Consider the following 14,917-nt stretch of genomic DNA (forward strand, 5'->3'; position numbering starts at 1 on the left):
AAACAGTTGTATTGTTAATGACGGTACAGTGAAATCATTCTGTAAGTGGCAGCTGTGGTTCTGTTATACACCTGGAAAATTATTTTTTTTAAAAAGTATTTTTTTTTTTTTTTTTAAAAATACCTTAAGTATACCTAACTTAAACTTCTCTTGTGTGCTTCTCTGACAAGAAGTGGAAAACTGTGTTGGATGTGGACCGTGCCAAAAAAAAGTGGCTTATATTTTGATGTAGTAAGAAGCTGGACTAATTTAATACAGTCATGACTGCAGGTTGAAAAAAAATCTTCTCTGAAGTATGTCATTCCGAGTACTGCTAACCTGACATACTTAGAGAGGCTTAAATAGAAACTACTGAATACATATTATGGGTTTCCCAAATACTGAGGAATGAGGAGTGCTGAGGACCAGGTGCTAATCTTATGTACTTACATACAAATGTTTTCTTCATACTGTTTTTTTTACTGTTAGCAGTTAAACTAAAGGACTTTTTATTACATGTGTCAGTAGTTAAAAGGTTAGTTCAAGTTGAATTTACTGCTGATGACCAGAGATGCAGGAACTTGTCACTCGGAAGTATTAGGAACAAGCTGATGGAAAAGTGTGATTTTTTTTTTTTTTTTTAAATATTATTTTTCAACTGTAAAGTTGATTAAATATTTTTTTAATAGTATGCTTAGGTGAACTCGGGTTTTGCCATCCCTGTTCTCTAGAGAACGGGAGTGATCCTTACAAATAGGATTATACCTGTTTGAATGAATCGAGTCATTTACAAATGGAGTGAAATGTTAACAATTGACATTAGTGTCCCAGGATTTTTTTTTTTCCCCAGTATATAGCTGAAATGAGCAAAGATTGCCAAGTTTTCTTTAAAAGGCCTGATTGTAAAGATCCAATTTTATCTTAAATCAGCTTATCTTGCTCCACTGGTTCATTTTTCTGCCAGGTCGGTTACCCCCTCTGCCTTGTACTGGTGCTAGAGTCAGTGTGAGGAGTCGGTTAGAAGCAGAGGGTGGAGTAGGATCATTATTTCTGATAGTCTTGCAGGCACGGAGCAGATCTGAATGTCCCTGGAACAACACAACGTCTTGAAACTGCTTAGACGTAACTGTTGCAAAGAAATGGGGGTGGGTGGGTGTGTTGTTTTTTTAATAATTGTGACCATATAAAAATTAGGTTATAGTCTAGAAATATGAAAAACTAGCAAAGTTAATTAGATTCTTCTTAAGAGGCAAGTAAATTTGTGCATGCTTCTGAGCCTTACAGGTGGTCATAAAAGTGTTCTCCCAAGCATCCTAACAAATATTATGCTATGTGACTAGCAGCAAAATCTTTGGAGCCTTTAGATATACAGAACCCATATGTAAGAAGTGTCAATCAGCACCTCTTTGGCTTCACCTGCTAGCTTTTTGACCTGAGCTACTGTGTTTGGAGTCCTTAACTCAGTTCTTTAGCTGTTACTAGCAAAGCACTTTTATTGTTCTAGATCATCTTTATCTTTTATCTATTCACGCCTTAAGCAGTTTTTCTGTTTTACACTAGGCAATTCAGTTATCCTGTGTAGTGGTTACTAATGTGTGACTTTTCGGTCCTCCTCGTCTGGGAGGAGTTGGAAGTGACACCCCTGTGCTTATCTTAGTCATCCTGTGTTTGGTGACACACTTTATATGGTAACAGAGGCATAATCTAGAACTTGAAACCCATTTTTTAATTTCTTCATTTCCCTATGGGATTATTGAAGAGTTCTCTGTGTACTTAAGGATTGGTGGTGGGTTGAGGTTGGTATTTTCAGGGTACATAGATTTTGTTTTCCACATTGCTTTACACTTGGAGGTGGAAGGTATGCTAGCCTAGGAATGACTGCTAGCCATTTGGGTACCCTCAGGCTGAGAGCCAGGTTAGGGCATCAAGAGCCTCCTCTGAGAGCTCTTCTTTCAAATACGGGTCAGCAGCAAAGTAAAGGCAGAAAAGTGTCTTGTATATGCGAATCTCTGTGAAGCCTACCCAAAATTTTGAATTGATACCAGCTCAGAAATCTGAAAGTAGTAGCAACACATAAACTCCATGAAAAGATGCTTTATTTGTCGATCAGGAGTGATCAGAAGGCTTTAAGAACAACGATCATGGTTTAGTGAATTGTGTGTGTTTGTTGGCTTCATTATAAAGTTCTGGTACTTTAGCCCTTAAAAATGAGGGGAACGGTGAAGGACTTGAGGAATTCTTCTATTCTGGATTTGGGACACCATATGAAATGGCATTTATGAAGAAGCAAATGGGCATATTCATACCTCATAGAAAATCATTCCTATATTTTTTCTACTTGTAATGCATTTGCTAAAAATGGTTTCATTATATTCTCCATTCACAAGTATTAATTCAGTCATAGTGTAAACCAGAAGCAATCCTGCTTAGAAGTGTATTGTTCTAAAGGTGTTGTGGTAAAGATGCGTCCAGTGTTAGCGACAAAAATATCAGAATAAGCTGCCTGTTCAGTGTGTAGCAGGAACAGGATCTTCTGTGACTGCATAAGCCTCAATTAAATAATGATGTTGAATACTTGTTATACAGGGCTTGCTTTGCTGATGAAATTTGATATGCCTTCTTTAACCTGATATTCCAACCAGTTAGTAGCTCTTCATGAGTAAAGCTTTCAGAGTCCCTTGCCAACATGTTGGGACTCATGCTTCAAAAATTTGAGTGGAAAGCTAACCGGTTTTGGTTGATGTAGCTTAATGCAGGAAGTCAAGAGCATGATAATGAAAATGCACATCATTGTCTTTGCGTGGATTGCACCATTAGTTTGGATTAGAGGTTACAGTTGGATTATAAAGGGTAATTCTCATCAGTGCACAATCAGTGCACTGGGATTGTTGTTTGTAGTGTATTAGGATATATCAGAATAGTAAGAGATGCTGGATCAAATAAATCATTGTTATAAGCATGTTATAATGCTAAGTATTGTTGATACGTAAGTGTTCATTCTGCTGGTTTGTGATTAAAATATACTGAACAGGAATGACATTGTGGAGGCTTTTGATGGTTTAGACTTAGGATTTCAAAGTGAATTGTATAGTACAAATGCACATTGTGAACTTAACCTCTGGATGTTCCTTAGTCAGTAGTATGCACTGGTCTTGAATACTGATGTTACTTTTGTAGTTGGTATGTTTAATACAAACTAGAAAACTTTCTTTAGAAAGTTTACATTACTGCTGTCATCTCTTTAATTTTGTGCCTCTAGCGTGCAGTTTCCTTATGCTTATGAAGGGTAAGAGATGTGCAGGTGTAGAAATTTCCTTGATGTTTGGCTTTTTTTCTTGAATGTTTTCAACTCTGTTTCAAAGTTCTCCATTCATCTGGAAAGTCATCTCTTACAGAAATGTGGTTTGGGCCAGGAACTTTAAGTAAAACTAAAGCTGCTGCATCTTGAGGAAAATCTAAGTCATTTTTTCTGCATCTCCATATAAATTTTATCAATCATGTGGTGTGGTTCTTTTTTTAATGGAGAAAATCTAATTGGAAACACAGGGATGGCTTATAGTAATAGATGTTGACTCCTGCAGTGCCCTGCTAAGTTACTTTGATTTCTTTAATGAGCATGAGTCCTAAAGATCAAATAGTTGAATACTCTGCTATTCTTCAGAGGGAGGGTTAAATAAGTTGCTATTCTGAGCAAATTTGTTTATTTACCTATTAAAATAGAACTTGTAATAAGGTCTGAAACGTCAGTAGTGGTGTCCCCTTTATAAATGTTTAAGGATACTTCTAAAACTTAGATGACTGCAGCTATGTGGTACCTAGATATATTGTTTTCTTCTTACAGAATATATAAAGCCTTTTTTTTTTTTTTTTTAATAAACATTGTTTAGCATTCACCTGATTGATTGCCAATACAAAGAGTGTATCAATGCAAGTACGGTTTGACAAAGAGAAGTAGCATCTTGGTTATCTGACATAATGGTGAAGTTCTTGGCTTAAGAACGCATCTGTTCATGTTATTTTAATTCTTAGAAGGCATCTGCAAAAGTCTCTTTTGCTATAGGCTGAATGTCGGGTGTATAGTGGATCCATAGGTTTTGTTCTGTCCTCCCCCCCGCAGCAACCCGTGTAGACCCCAAGTCATCACCTACTCAAGATGATTGATCTGTAGGTCAGCAGCAGAATGTGTTTTCTGTCTTTGCCAACAGGTCTGCACTATTTAGGGGTATTGGAGCTCACAAAATTAATGAAGAAATAAAAGCATTTTCTTCTGAGGCTATCAGACTTGTGAATGAGCTGCCAGAGGGACACAAAATTCAGTCATTGTTAGGACATAGTTATAGGACACCTTACCATTTTGATCGACATTTCCTTCTGAAACAGCATAGATTAAAAAGAAATGCAAATGTATGAAACTGCTTTTCATAGGAAGAAAAAGGTAAATACCTGGATGTTCTGTGTATGGGAGCCTTCTGAAAGTCTCTTAAATGCTAGACTGAAGGCACAGTGCAGAAAGAATAAACTTTTAAAATGTAAATGTGGAACGTGTTCTTGAGGCTGTCATTGATCAGTTTCTGCTACTTTTTTTTTTTAAATTTTTCCTATGTTGTCTTATCTCAGTTTGATAATTGTGATTATCATGCTAGCCACTTAAATGAAAAAAAGACTGTACTGCAGTTGTAGCATCAGTTCCTAGTTGTGGTAGAGGTATGAAAAAAGCTACATCTAGATGTTGAGGTAACGTCTGTAAAAATACTACTTGCCAACTTTACCTATGGAACCATGAGTCTTTTCAGCAAATTTCTGGTCTTGATAAATCCTTGACTCCTGATAGGTTAGTGCTGTTAGGCCATCAGCTGTATTTTTTAAAATACTTTTCTTGATTTTGTTCGTGTGTCTTTATATAGAAGAATCTTTACAGTCAACATGTATTTCTAGATGCTGTGTTAAAATTGCTGGCAGAGTCTATTATTCTATACAAACTGAACAATCTGGCCCCTTGTTTTATTTATAAAGGTTCAATGTATCTTTGCCTGCCTACATCAATCTGCAAGGGAGTGTCAGAAAGGCCCCGCATTCGCCGAGCCGTGAGTTATCAATAACTTTTCAGATGTGTTAATGAATGTGGAACAAACGCAATTACGTGTTTAAAAAAATACGGATCCACCTCCTAAAAAGCAAAAAAAGAAAAGCCAAACTCAAAACTTTTTACTGCAGTAGCAGGCATGATTATAAAGGGATTGGTCTAAATTTTTAGTAGTGTAAGTATAACTGAGCAGTAAGATCACCCTCTAGAAAACCTATTGTTGAACTGCTTTGAAGCTGTCTTTAGCCTGTGGATTACAGGTTTTAACTGTTGTATCCCGCAGGCAAATTAAGCATGTGGTGATTTTGGAAACTTTTTTGCTTAATAATCTGAAACTTGGCCCATCTGAAAATGTTATATATTAGCATCCTATGCATAGAACTGATATTTAAAGAGCTGATTACATAATAGTAAGAAAGGCTTGACTGATAAGATACGGGCTTTTTATTTATCCCCCTCTGTTGTAGTTACCTCAGTAATGAATTTGGCATCTTGAATTAATAGATTCAAAATTCTCAGCATTTCAGATCATGAAGCCATAAAAAAAAACTTTAATAACTACAAAATGTATCTACACTCTTTAAAATATTTGATGAAATGGAAAAGGCTGCTATCTGAAATCATTTTATGTCTTTTCTTTTTTTCCCCCAGCAGCCCTCTTTGCTTCAGTAATTCACCAGTAGGTTTTCAGTGATCAGAGGTCTTAACAAGTTGTTATGTTTTAAAAAATTAATAGATACATGCCGAGAGAGATTAAGGTGTTTTATCATGCCTGTGTTTAACAACAAGAGAGCCATAGCAGTGATCTCTCTTCTGAATCTCAACTAGTGACAATTATGTTATGACTCAAAGGAAAACATATTCCTGCCCTCATCCCCCAAATACCAGTTGGTTACTTTGTTCTGAAGACTTTAGGTCTTGTTCCAAGATGGGGTTATTTAAACTTGCAATTGGACCTCAGTTGATGCTTCTGCTTGATGCAGGAACCACAGCCTGCGATGCCGAAGATATAATTAAGATCTTCCCAGCCCAACAAGCAGCATGTAGAAAAGAAAAAAAAAATATGGCTTATGATAGAGAGATATGCAAACATCTGTAAAATAATTTTGCATGTAGGCTATGTCCATATGTTTGACTTTTTTTCAGGTTTGTAAGCATTTAAAATCATTCTTCTGCCAACTCTTTATGCTACTCTCATCAGAAGTAAGAGGGTGCGTTGCATCCAAGAGCAAAATCATAAAATGAGTATCAGGTGGGATTCGGTGAAGACTCAGTGTGTATAATTTTGTGTTTATGAGGCTGCTTTTATATGCTAATTGTTGCATACAAATACATCAGTATTTCATGCAAAATTTGAATAGAACATTATACAGCTCATTTAACAAATGCTGTTGTAGCAAAGTGTTTTTAAGCTAATGCTGTCTTTCTTGTTTCAAGCACTTTTCACGCTGCATATTTGAAGGGGAAGTGTGAGAGGATTGTTAAATAGCATTATAGAGCATTAAAACACGTATTTATGGTTTTGGTGTTATTTGGCAAAGAAGCATACAGTGGTTTAAGTTCTAGTTTCCATAGACCTTCACTATGTGACAGGGCAATGTTAATGCTTTGCATGTAATCTGCAGAACATGTTTGGCTTCCCCAGATTTCTAACCTGGATGTACTGATTTCTATATTGCAGGTGACACAACCCGTCAGCGAATCAAATTCAGTGATGACAGAGTGTGCAAGAGCCACCTTCTCAACTGCTGCCCTCATGATGTGCTCTCTGGAACTGTATGTAGCTGAATCTTTTGTTTTATTTAGATAAGGATGGGGAAGTTGTATTATATTTGTTCTTTGTAATACTTCTTTTAATTAAATGTTTTTCAGCAAACATCTATCCAGTGTGCTCTAGTAGTTCAGAGGAGCTTTTATAAACAACTAATTTATGGGTTATGAAGTTAATTTTTAGAAGTTTCCTGTTCTGTATGCTAATTATTACTTAAAAATTCAATATTTTTTGCTATAACATAAAAAAAATAATGATACTACCTACCTGAATTGCACTATAGCAAAGTGGTTTTAAGCTGGTACAGTTGCAACTAGTAGAAAAAAAAGGAAATAAAAATTATGCATATATTATAAAGTTACTTTCTTAAGACTTTATGTTGTAGTGAGGAAGTATCCAACACAAATATTTGTATAGGGAAGAGAGGTGATTTTTCTTTCTTCAGAAATGTTTTAGTGAAAATAGTTGAAAATTCAAATAATTACATTTCTACAAGCTGAGATACATTTAACATGATAGCGACACTTGCTGTACAATATCAGTTACTGTGCCATTTTCACAAATTCTAAGGCAACTTGAAAAATCTCCATTTATGGCATACTAGTAACTTGTTGGGTTTTTGTGTACTCTATAGTAGAGGTTCCTCTGCCTGGGCATAGCAAACAAGGGGCTTTGACTGTTGCCAGTAGCTTTGTCATTGTGCCTGTGCTTTACCTTGTGGTGCCTGATTAAGATAGCTTATTCTTTGTGGAAGGTAGGTCAGTTACGTTGCATTGATTATTTAACCTAATGTTCCACGGTGTTAGAATAATTAACAGTAGAGAGATGTATGATTTGCAGAGTCTCATGTGCCTACCATTCTTAGGGCTGCACTTTGGTAGCTTTTCTTACTCACTTTGTCACATTTTCTTAGCCTGTGGCAAAGGGAAAAATAAGTACTGGAAAACCTGTCTTGCGGATTATTTGAAGCATTATTGGTTCTCTGTGCTGTATCATTCCAAATGGCTAACCTGACTGGAGCCTTTAGTGAAATACAGAATGAAGTTCATTTGCAAAATTATAAACTTGGTAACTGATTTACCTGTCACCTGGCCTCTAATATGCTTTCCAAGTAGCTGTGATTTTAAACTACTGTAACATTTTTGGTTGATGAAAGGGCTTCAGACATGCATGCACACACTAATTTTGTTTTACTAATTTTGGTGCTTGTACTGACAGACCGATAGTTACAGTCTGTCCTTCCCTCTTTGTCCCTCCCCCTGCAAAAGTAGGCACAACTGTAATTGCTAAGAAGCACAGGAAGAAGACGCAAAATAAATAGTAGGACTGAACTTAGCATTTGTCTTAATAAAAAAGGCAGTGGAATAGAAAAGGCCCACTTGTTGAGCTTCTTCATAACTCTTCTGGCTTCCTAAATTTTTTTTCCTATCCTTAAAGACACTCTTTTGTATTGCAAAGTTCTGTCATATCACAAAAATCAGATGTCTTGAAGTTAATGTGGTGTGTTCAGCATATACTGAAGGTAATGCATCTTGTATATATTTACTTACAAAAAAAGAATGACTTGAAGGTAAGTGATAACAAATTGATAACAAAGCTTTGTGTATCAATGCATATGTAGTTTTATTTTGAACTGTTCTGGGCATTACTGTCCAAAAAAAATGGGGAAAAAAGGGAGAAGAAGGTGTTCCTCTTCACACATCTATTATGTTGTCCACTCTTTTGGTTGTGTGATGAGCGAAATAGCCCATGGTTGAGGGAAGATATGGAACATAACAGTGTGCTGTAAAAACATACAAAGTCATTGATCAGAATCCACAAGAAGATACGGTTGAAAGATTAATTTGACAGCTTTTCATTGCGGTCTAATTTCTATAAGCAAAGATTTGTAGAATGGCTGTCTTTAGCAAGTAAGAAATGTTTATCGTTAGAACTACAAAAGTTGTAGGTATCGTGCAATAATGCCTCCTGCGGTGGAGACCATGCACGTAGGTTGCGCCTGCTTACCCAATTTAAGTTCTCACTGAAAGTTCTCATCTGTCTCATACTGGATTCTGCTGCTGCTCTTGGAGTACTAATATAAACTGCTTATTCAGTGAATGCCAACATATCTTCCTTTTCTTTCCTTTTCTTTGTCATAATGCAATTAGTCATCATACCACAAAACATGTCTAGTTAATCCTTTTAGTGGGAGTCGTGGAAAGGGACTCATAAGAGACAGGCTTTATCTGACCCATGTGATGTCCTGCTGTTTACCTAGTCATGGGTCTGAAGAAATGGACCTTCTCTCTTAATAGCACAGTTTCTAAAAGGTCAAGAGGCATGTTGCGTGATCAGACAGTTTATTGTTGATTTGGAAAATGACTGTGGAATTTTCTCCAGAGTTTTGATTGGAAAATTTTGATGCATTTTTGCATTCAAGATCTGTAGGTAACAAAGATTGAGTGAATTTTTTTTTTCTTAATTCAAGTCTAGAGTCTTATGCTTCTGAAAGAATAAGTTCTCTGAGGGCATTTTATGAGGTTAAATGTCTTCATTGACTAGATTATCAGTAAAATACTGGACCTGAATTGCCATTTTTTTGTGTCACGAGATAAGCTGTGCAATCCTCATGAACTGCATATTACTGTTCCTGTCTGCAAAATGCAGACTTCTCTGCTATTCCAGTCCACCCGATCTTTCAAAAGCACTCAAGGAGTACATTCAGAGATAACACAAGACAAACAAATTGACTCACATGAGTAGGCTATGTTAATTTAGTGAGTTCTTTTCCTTAATGGCCAAATACTCAAAACTCTGCCAAGGAATTGGTTTCCCTTGACAAAAAAATCATGTTCCCCAGGCTGCAGTATGTATTTATAAAAGTAGCGTGTGTATACTTTTCTGGCAAGATTGGAGACTTTATCTTTGTTGTCCAGATTTCTGCATATATTATCTCTTCTTTTATTGGATGAAGTGTGTGGTTATTTTTTAGAATACCGTATGAAGTCTTTTGTTATTTCTAGACTTTTTTGGAACACTTGCAGTAGGTGTTATCCTCAAGTTTCTTTGATCAGATTTATCTTTTGGTTAACATTAGAAACGTTTCAGGAAAAAAGCATCCATACAAATTAGTAAAGTTTTGAGTTTTACTAGGAACGTTCCATTGTCTGGCTTGGCAACAATGCATAGCTTCCTAGTTTTTTGAGCTTTCTTTGCACTTCTCTATGTCTTACTTCCTTGGAGTCGTTTGTATTTAAAGGAACAATAAAGTTGTCTTTAAAGGAACCCTAAATATTTTACTTAGGAGTGTAAAGCTGTAAGAATGAGCTGTATTTTGAAATTTAATTCTTTTGGCTGCTGTTGCCAACAGAACAGTTCATTCTGTATCAGTTACCCTCTTCCATTTTTCTGGATAGACTTGTCTAGTTGTCTGTTAATGAGCTTCAGTTGTTATCTACTTAAATCAGGAGATTTTGGTTACATTCTTATTTTATTTCATTTCAGTTTCTTTGGGGACATGCTTGTTGGTACTAGGTTTCTGGTTTTGTAGACTTGAAAATTCCTAAGCAGTCAGAGGTGTCTTGCTGCCTGTGGGAGATGATTTTCTGTCGCTTTTTGGGGAGAGACAGGGAGAGTATGGGTTTGGATTTTTTGTGTTCTGCTTCTAAGGGCAATGGGAATAATGAACTATGTGGAAGACATAGGTAGAATAGAGTCCCAAGAGCAAAAATTTAAACAAAAGTAAAATTGTAGCATCCTTTTTCAGTTTATTAAATTCTCATTCCAAATCTGTTGTGCTCTGTGATTATCTTTTTATTTGAAATATGTTTTCAAGTTTGTGGAGGCAATAGTGAGCTAATTGGTGAGATGACGGAAGTGATGTATTCAAGGTTGTAGAAGAGTGTCTGTTCAGAACCTGCTCTTGACAATGCTTCTCACAAAAGCTCTTTTAGTTTTAACTGACACTTTTTCATGTTTTGGTGCTCTGCTTTTTCATAATGATCACTTGGGCACTGGTTCACATGCGTAAGTCAGTGCTTTAAGAGTTTGCTCAATCACTTCAAGTTGGGAATTTTATAATGAGAGATTAATAAGACTTTGTAAACCCTGGCTACTGGGACACTGAATAATTTACCACTTAAAGTTAGCAATTTTTATTTACCATTTTTGTGTCTTAAAGGGTTAACACTTAATTTTTTTTTATCCTTAATAGTTGTTGATGATCAGGCTTGTGGGGGTTTTGTGGTTTGGGTTGTGGGTGGTTTTTTGGTTTTGGGGTTTTTTTGGTTGGGTTTTTTTCCCCCAAAACCATGTTCTTGAGTTATTTTTCATCAGCAATACAAAAATGTTTGTTTATGTTTACCTGTATCATGAGATTAGGACTGAAGCTGCATATGTAGGGGTCAGATGACTCCCCTGTAAGGGTACAAACCTATTAAGGAACATTCTCTGGATGTAAGCTCTGTGCTATCTTTGGCAGGTTTTATAAGATGTATAAGAAGGTGTTTTCTCTATCTTTGTATGTTTCTGAATGAGTAGCTAAGTACTAATGAAAATGACAAGGTGGGAAGATTTAAAGCAAGTACTTTTAATGAGGTTAAAAGTAGGAATGTCCTGAATATTTATAGTAGCTTGCTAGCTATCTTTGAAGACCCCAAGCAGTTCAACCCTTCTGCAGCAATCTGGCTTTCTTAGTGGCTTGATTGTGCTTCCCTGTTGAAAAAATTCCACAAATACTGTAGGTGGTCTTGCAAACCATGGTTGAGAAACTCCTTTCTGCTTAGTGGATTAACTTGGCATTTGTATTTATGTGTATTTTTTGAGGAACGTCGCTGCTTGCATTTAATTTATGCAGACCTCAAAGTATGCTCTGTCAGCTCAGTCCTGCAGTATCTTGAGGTGCTCATGAATTTATTGCACTCAGCTCTTCAGGACTCTTGCTGACTAAAACCATATTGATTGAGACCTTGGTTTAGCAATATACTTTAATATGTGATTAACTTTAAGCTTATTAGAGGTGGAATTCAGCTCCAGTTTAAGACCTCTAAATTTAGGTATCAGCTAAGAAGCTAGGTGTAGAAGCTTGTGCTGGAGTCAGAAGGGATCTAGGCAGCAGAGCTTAGAGAAAGATTCAGTTTGCCAGCCACTGGATATCTCTCTCAAGGTGGGCTGAATCCGTTTAGGCTTACTGACTGTACTGTCTAGATCTCCTTTTACTGTGGAAGAGAAGTTTGGAGAGTTCACACATCTGCAGATAGATGTTAGTAAGGTGTTTTAATCTGGAGTTGATTTCTTTGCCACTATTCCCGTTGGCTCAGTGGAACTAGTCCCGTGCTTAAATTTTAGGTGTGCCAGTGTGATTATTTGCTGTAGTGTTGTAAAAAGCACACATTCTGCTGGATGTTATCAGCTTTTCAGTTCAGGACTGATTTGATCATGTGAACTGCTTCAGCTTTGCAACTCAAATTAATTAGGCTTGCATAAACTACCTCAGTTTGTAGCCTTCAGCCCAGTGGTGATGAATGTAAAGTGCTCTGTTGTCTCAGCAAGTGATCTGAACTTATCTTGAACTGATTGTACCATACTCCATTTTAATGGGTTTATTTTATCTAGGTGAAGGGGTTTTTTTTATTACTTTGTACAATTATCTAACTGCAATGTTAATATATAGTCAGGCTATAAGACTGAATACTATGTAAACACTGAAATGCCTCATTTAAAAAGAAGAAAGGCTGCTGCTAGCTTTCTCTTTCAGTGAAGATCTATTCTAAGGACTTGGAAGTCTTCAGAAGTAAGAGTATGGTTAAAGGGAGAAATGTCTTTAAAGTATTATACCTCTGAAGATACTTGGAATTTTCAGTGTTTGCCAAGAACTTTATTAACTTTTGCCTCTTTTTAGCTCAGCACTTCTTTCCTGCTAGTGAAATCCTACAAAAGTTAACCCTGATAGAAATCAAGCATTATTATATCATCCTAAAGGCTCCCCCTCTGAAAGGACAGGCTTTATCACAAGTCTGGAAGTCTGTCAGAAACAAAATTGTTAGTGCAGATGGAAAGTGAGTTCCATAATAAGGAAGATCTCAGCAAATGCTGAGTCTATCTGCAGGTTCTTTTTGCCAGTAGCAAGGGTATTCTCATCCAGACTCCAGTAGTTGCCTTGACAATTTGATAAAGGGAGAGATCTGGTTCTTCCAGTACAATTTTTCAGTAATGTGAGATATTCCTAAGCAAACAAACAAACAAAAAATCATTCTCTTGCTGAATGTGAACTGCTTTGGTATGGGTATCTTAATAGCTAGAAAGAATTCTCTACATAAACACTGCCCAGAGTATCTTCTTTCAAAACCTGTCAAAGATGCATGCTGGTTTTTGAAAGCATTGATAATGCGTGCTACTATGGCACACTTGGCTCAACATCAGCCCTCTGTGTTTTAAGTAGCTTTGGCTTTTCTGTGCTCTTTTTGCACTCCATATAGAGTAGATTCAATAATCTAATCTGTGATGTCGAAGGAATGTGTAGTAGTTGTAAAAGTGCCAAAATGTGAATTTCGCTGTATGTAGCTCAAGAACTGAAAAGAAAGCCGTCTTAATTTCATGTTCCAGAAACAGCTTCACATCAGAGTTTAGTCTCCGATTCAGTTGTTAGTGTCACCTGCTCTCGGTGCATATTTATTTTGCAGATAAACTCTTCAGATTCTGTATTGCCTAAGTCCTTGGCCAGCTATTCCTTGTCTATTCATACTTAACTCATGTGATCCTCTTTTTTCCTTTTTTTTGTACCTGATTTGATTGAAGCAGAGCCATGCGTCGTTGTTAAACTAATTGTATGTCATCCATATTTCTGTATTAATACCAAAGGTATTCTATCCATTTAGTGGATGGCATGACAAAAATGATTACTAAATCGTTTCAGTATGAAGTTGTTTGGAATGAAAGGCCAGTTGTCTAAACCTCAGCTCTGGGAAATCAGGTAGCTTTAATTGCCCATCTAACACTGAGAAATAAAAAAGTATTACAGAAAAATGGTTAGCAAGTTGTTAGTAGAAGGCACTAGTGTCTTAAGCAAAGCTCAGCAGTAGCGAAAGGAATCCTGATACCCTGCTTCTCATGTGGTTGCCTAGACTATTTTCTAGACTAATCTTCAGGAATAGCTTCCCTTGTAAGAAAGGTTCTCAAAATCTATAGGTTTTCTTCCGGTTTTAATCTTCAGTAAAAGTGCAGTAACTGCAAAAAGCCCCAAAGCATGGTTTTGTATATTCAGTAGACTTTAGTTATGTCTAACCTGGGGACTTGGATGTTCTCGCCTTCCTTCATTTGCTTTACTCATCAGGACTCCTCTGTAAATCACTTTAGGTAGTGTAAGTCTGTCTGAAAGTCAGTGTGTCGACAGTGAAAAACAGTTTATGTGCATTCTTTTTAAGTCTTTTTAAGTAGCTCAATGTCTGAACATTAGTCTCCCTCATAAGTCATTTCTGTTTCAAATGAGATTAATCTTTAAATGGGTGACTACCAATGCTTGTTCTTTGCCTCTGGGGGACGGCGTGTCTTTGCACCAAATTGCAAGGTGAATATGTGGAAAATGAAAATAATGTGTCTTACTGTATCTTCTGTCTATTTCCGTCTGCTGTCCATCTACTTTGCAGCTAGCCATATGAGCCAAATTGTAATATGAGCTGCTCTCTCTTTATTAAGGTCCTCAGGAATCCTGATCCAGCATAGACTTTTGACAGTAGTGAATCATTCCCAAGATGGATCGTCTTTGCCTGATGCTGCATAACTTACACTGGCAGAAGGGCTTTTTAGCCTGATTTTGCATATAATACGCAAACTGGTTTAAGAGTTTAAAATTTTTTTTTATGTCTCTTTACATTGGGGTTTGCTAATAAAACTTTTAAGACAGACATTTAGTAGCGATATTTCTGCGAAGGTGCTTTCGAAGGATTATCCAAGACTAATACAGGATGTGTTAAGGAGCAGTTCCAACAACGATGTAATTTTCTTTAGCAGCAAAGCTAATGAACAAGAATCCTTTTCTCTTGTACCTGCTTGTTCTTGTTCCCTGCCTGTTACGCCACGTATTTATAAGGCTTCACTCTGTTGGA

At 36.6% G+C, this 14,917-nt stretch overlaps 1 protein-coding gene across 6 annotated transcripts in view; it reads left to right on the forward strand.

The window, feature by feature from the left end:
* Positions 1-14,917, forward strand: part of LUC7L2 (LUC7 like 2, pre-mRNA splicing factor) — a 32,429-nt gene that overhangs the window by 3,824 nt on the left and 13,688 nt on the right. For 5 of the 6 annotated variants that reach the window (XR_007504632.1, XR_007504633.1, XM_049792186.1 and 2 more), the window contains exon 2: positions 6,744-6,838. Coding sequence is in view for 2 of the 6 variants with exons in the window: in XM_049792186.1 (XP_049648143.1) it covers positions 6,744-6,838 (95 nt within the window). In the remaining 4 variants the exon portion in view is untranslated. Of the gene's footprint in view, positions 1-4,992; positions 5,064-6,743; positions 6,839-14,917 lie in introns of all 6 variants that reach the window. The other variant, XM_049792188.1, reaches the window with a different exon arrangement.

Source organism: Accipiter gentilis, chromosome 34 (genome assembly GCF_929443795.1).
Source record: "Accipiter gentilis chromosome 34, bAccGen1.1, whole genome shotgun sequence".
Classification (NCBI taxonomy): Eukaryota; Metazoa; Chordata; class Aves; order Accipitriformes; family Accipitridae; genus Astur; species Astur gentilis.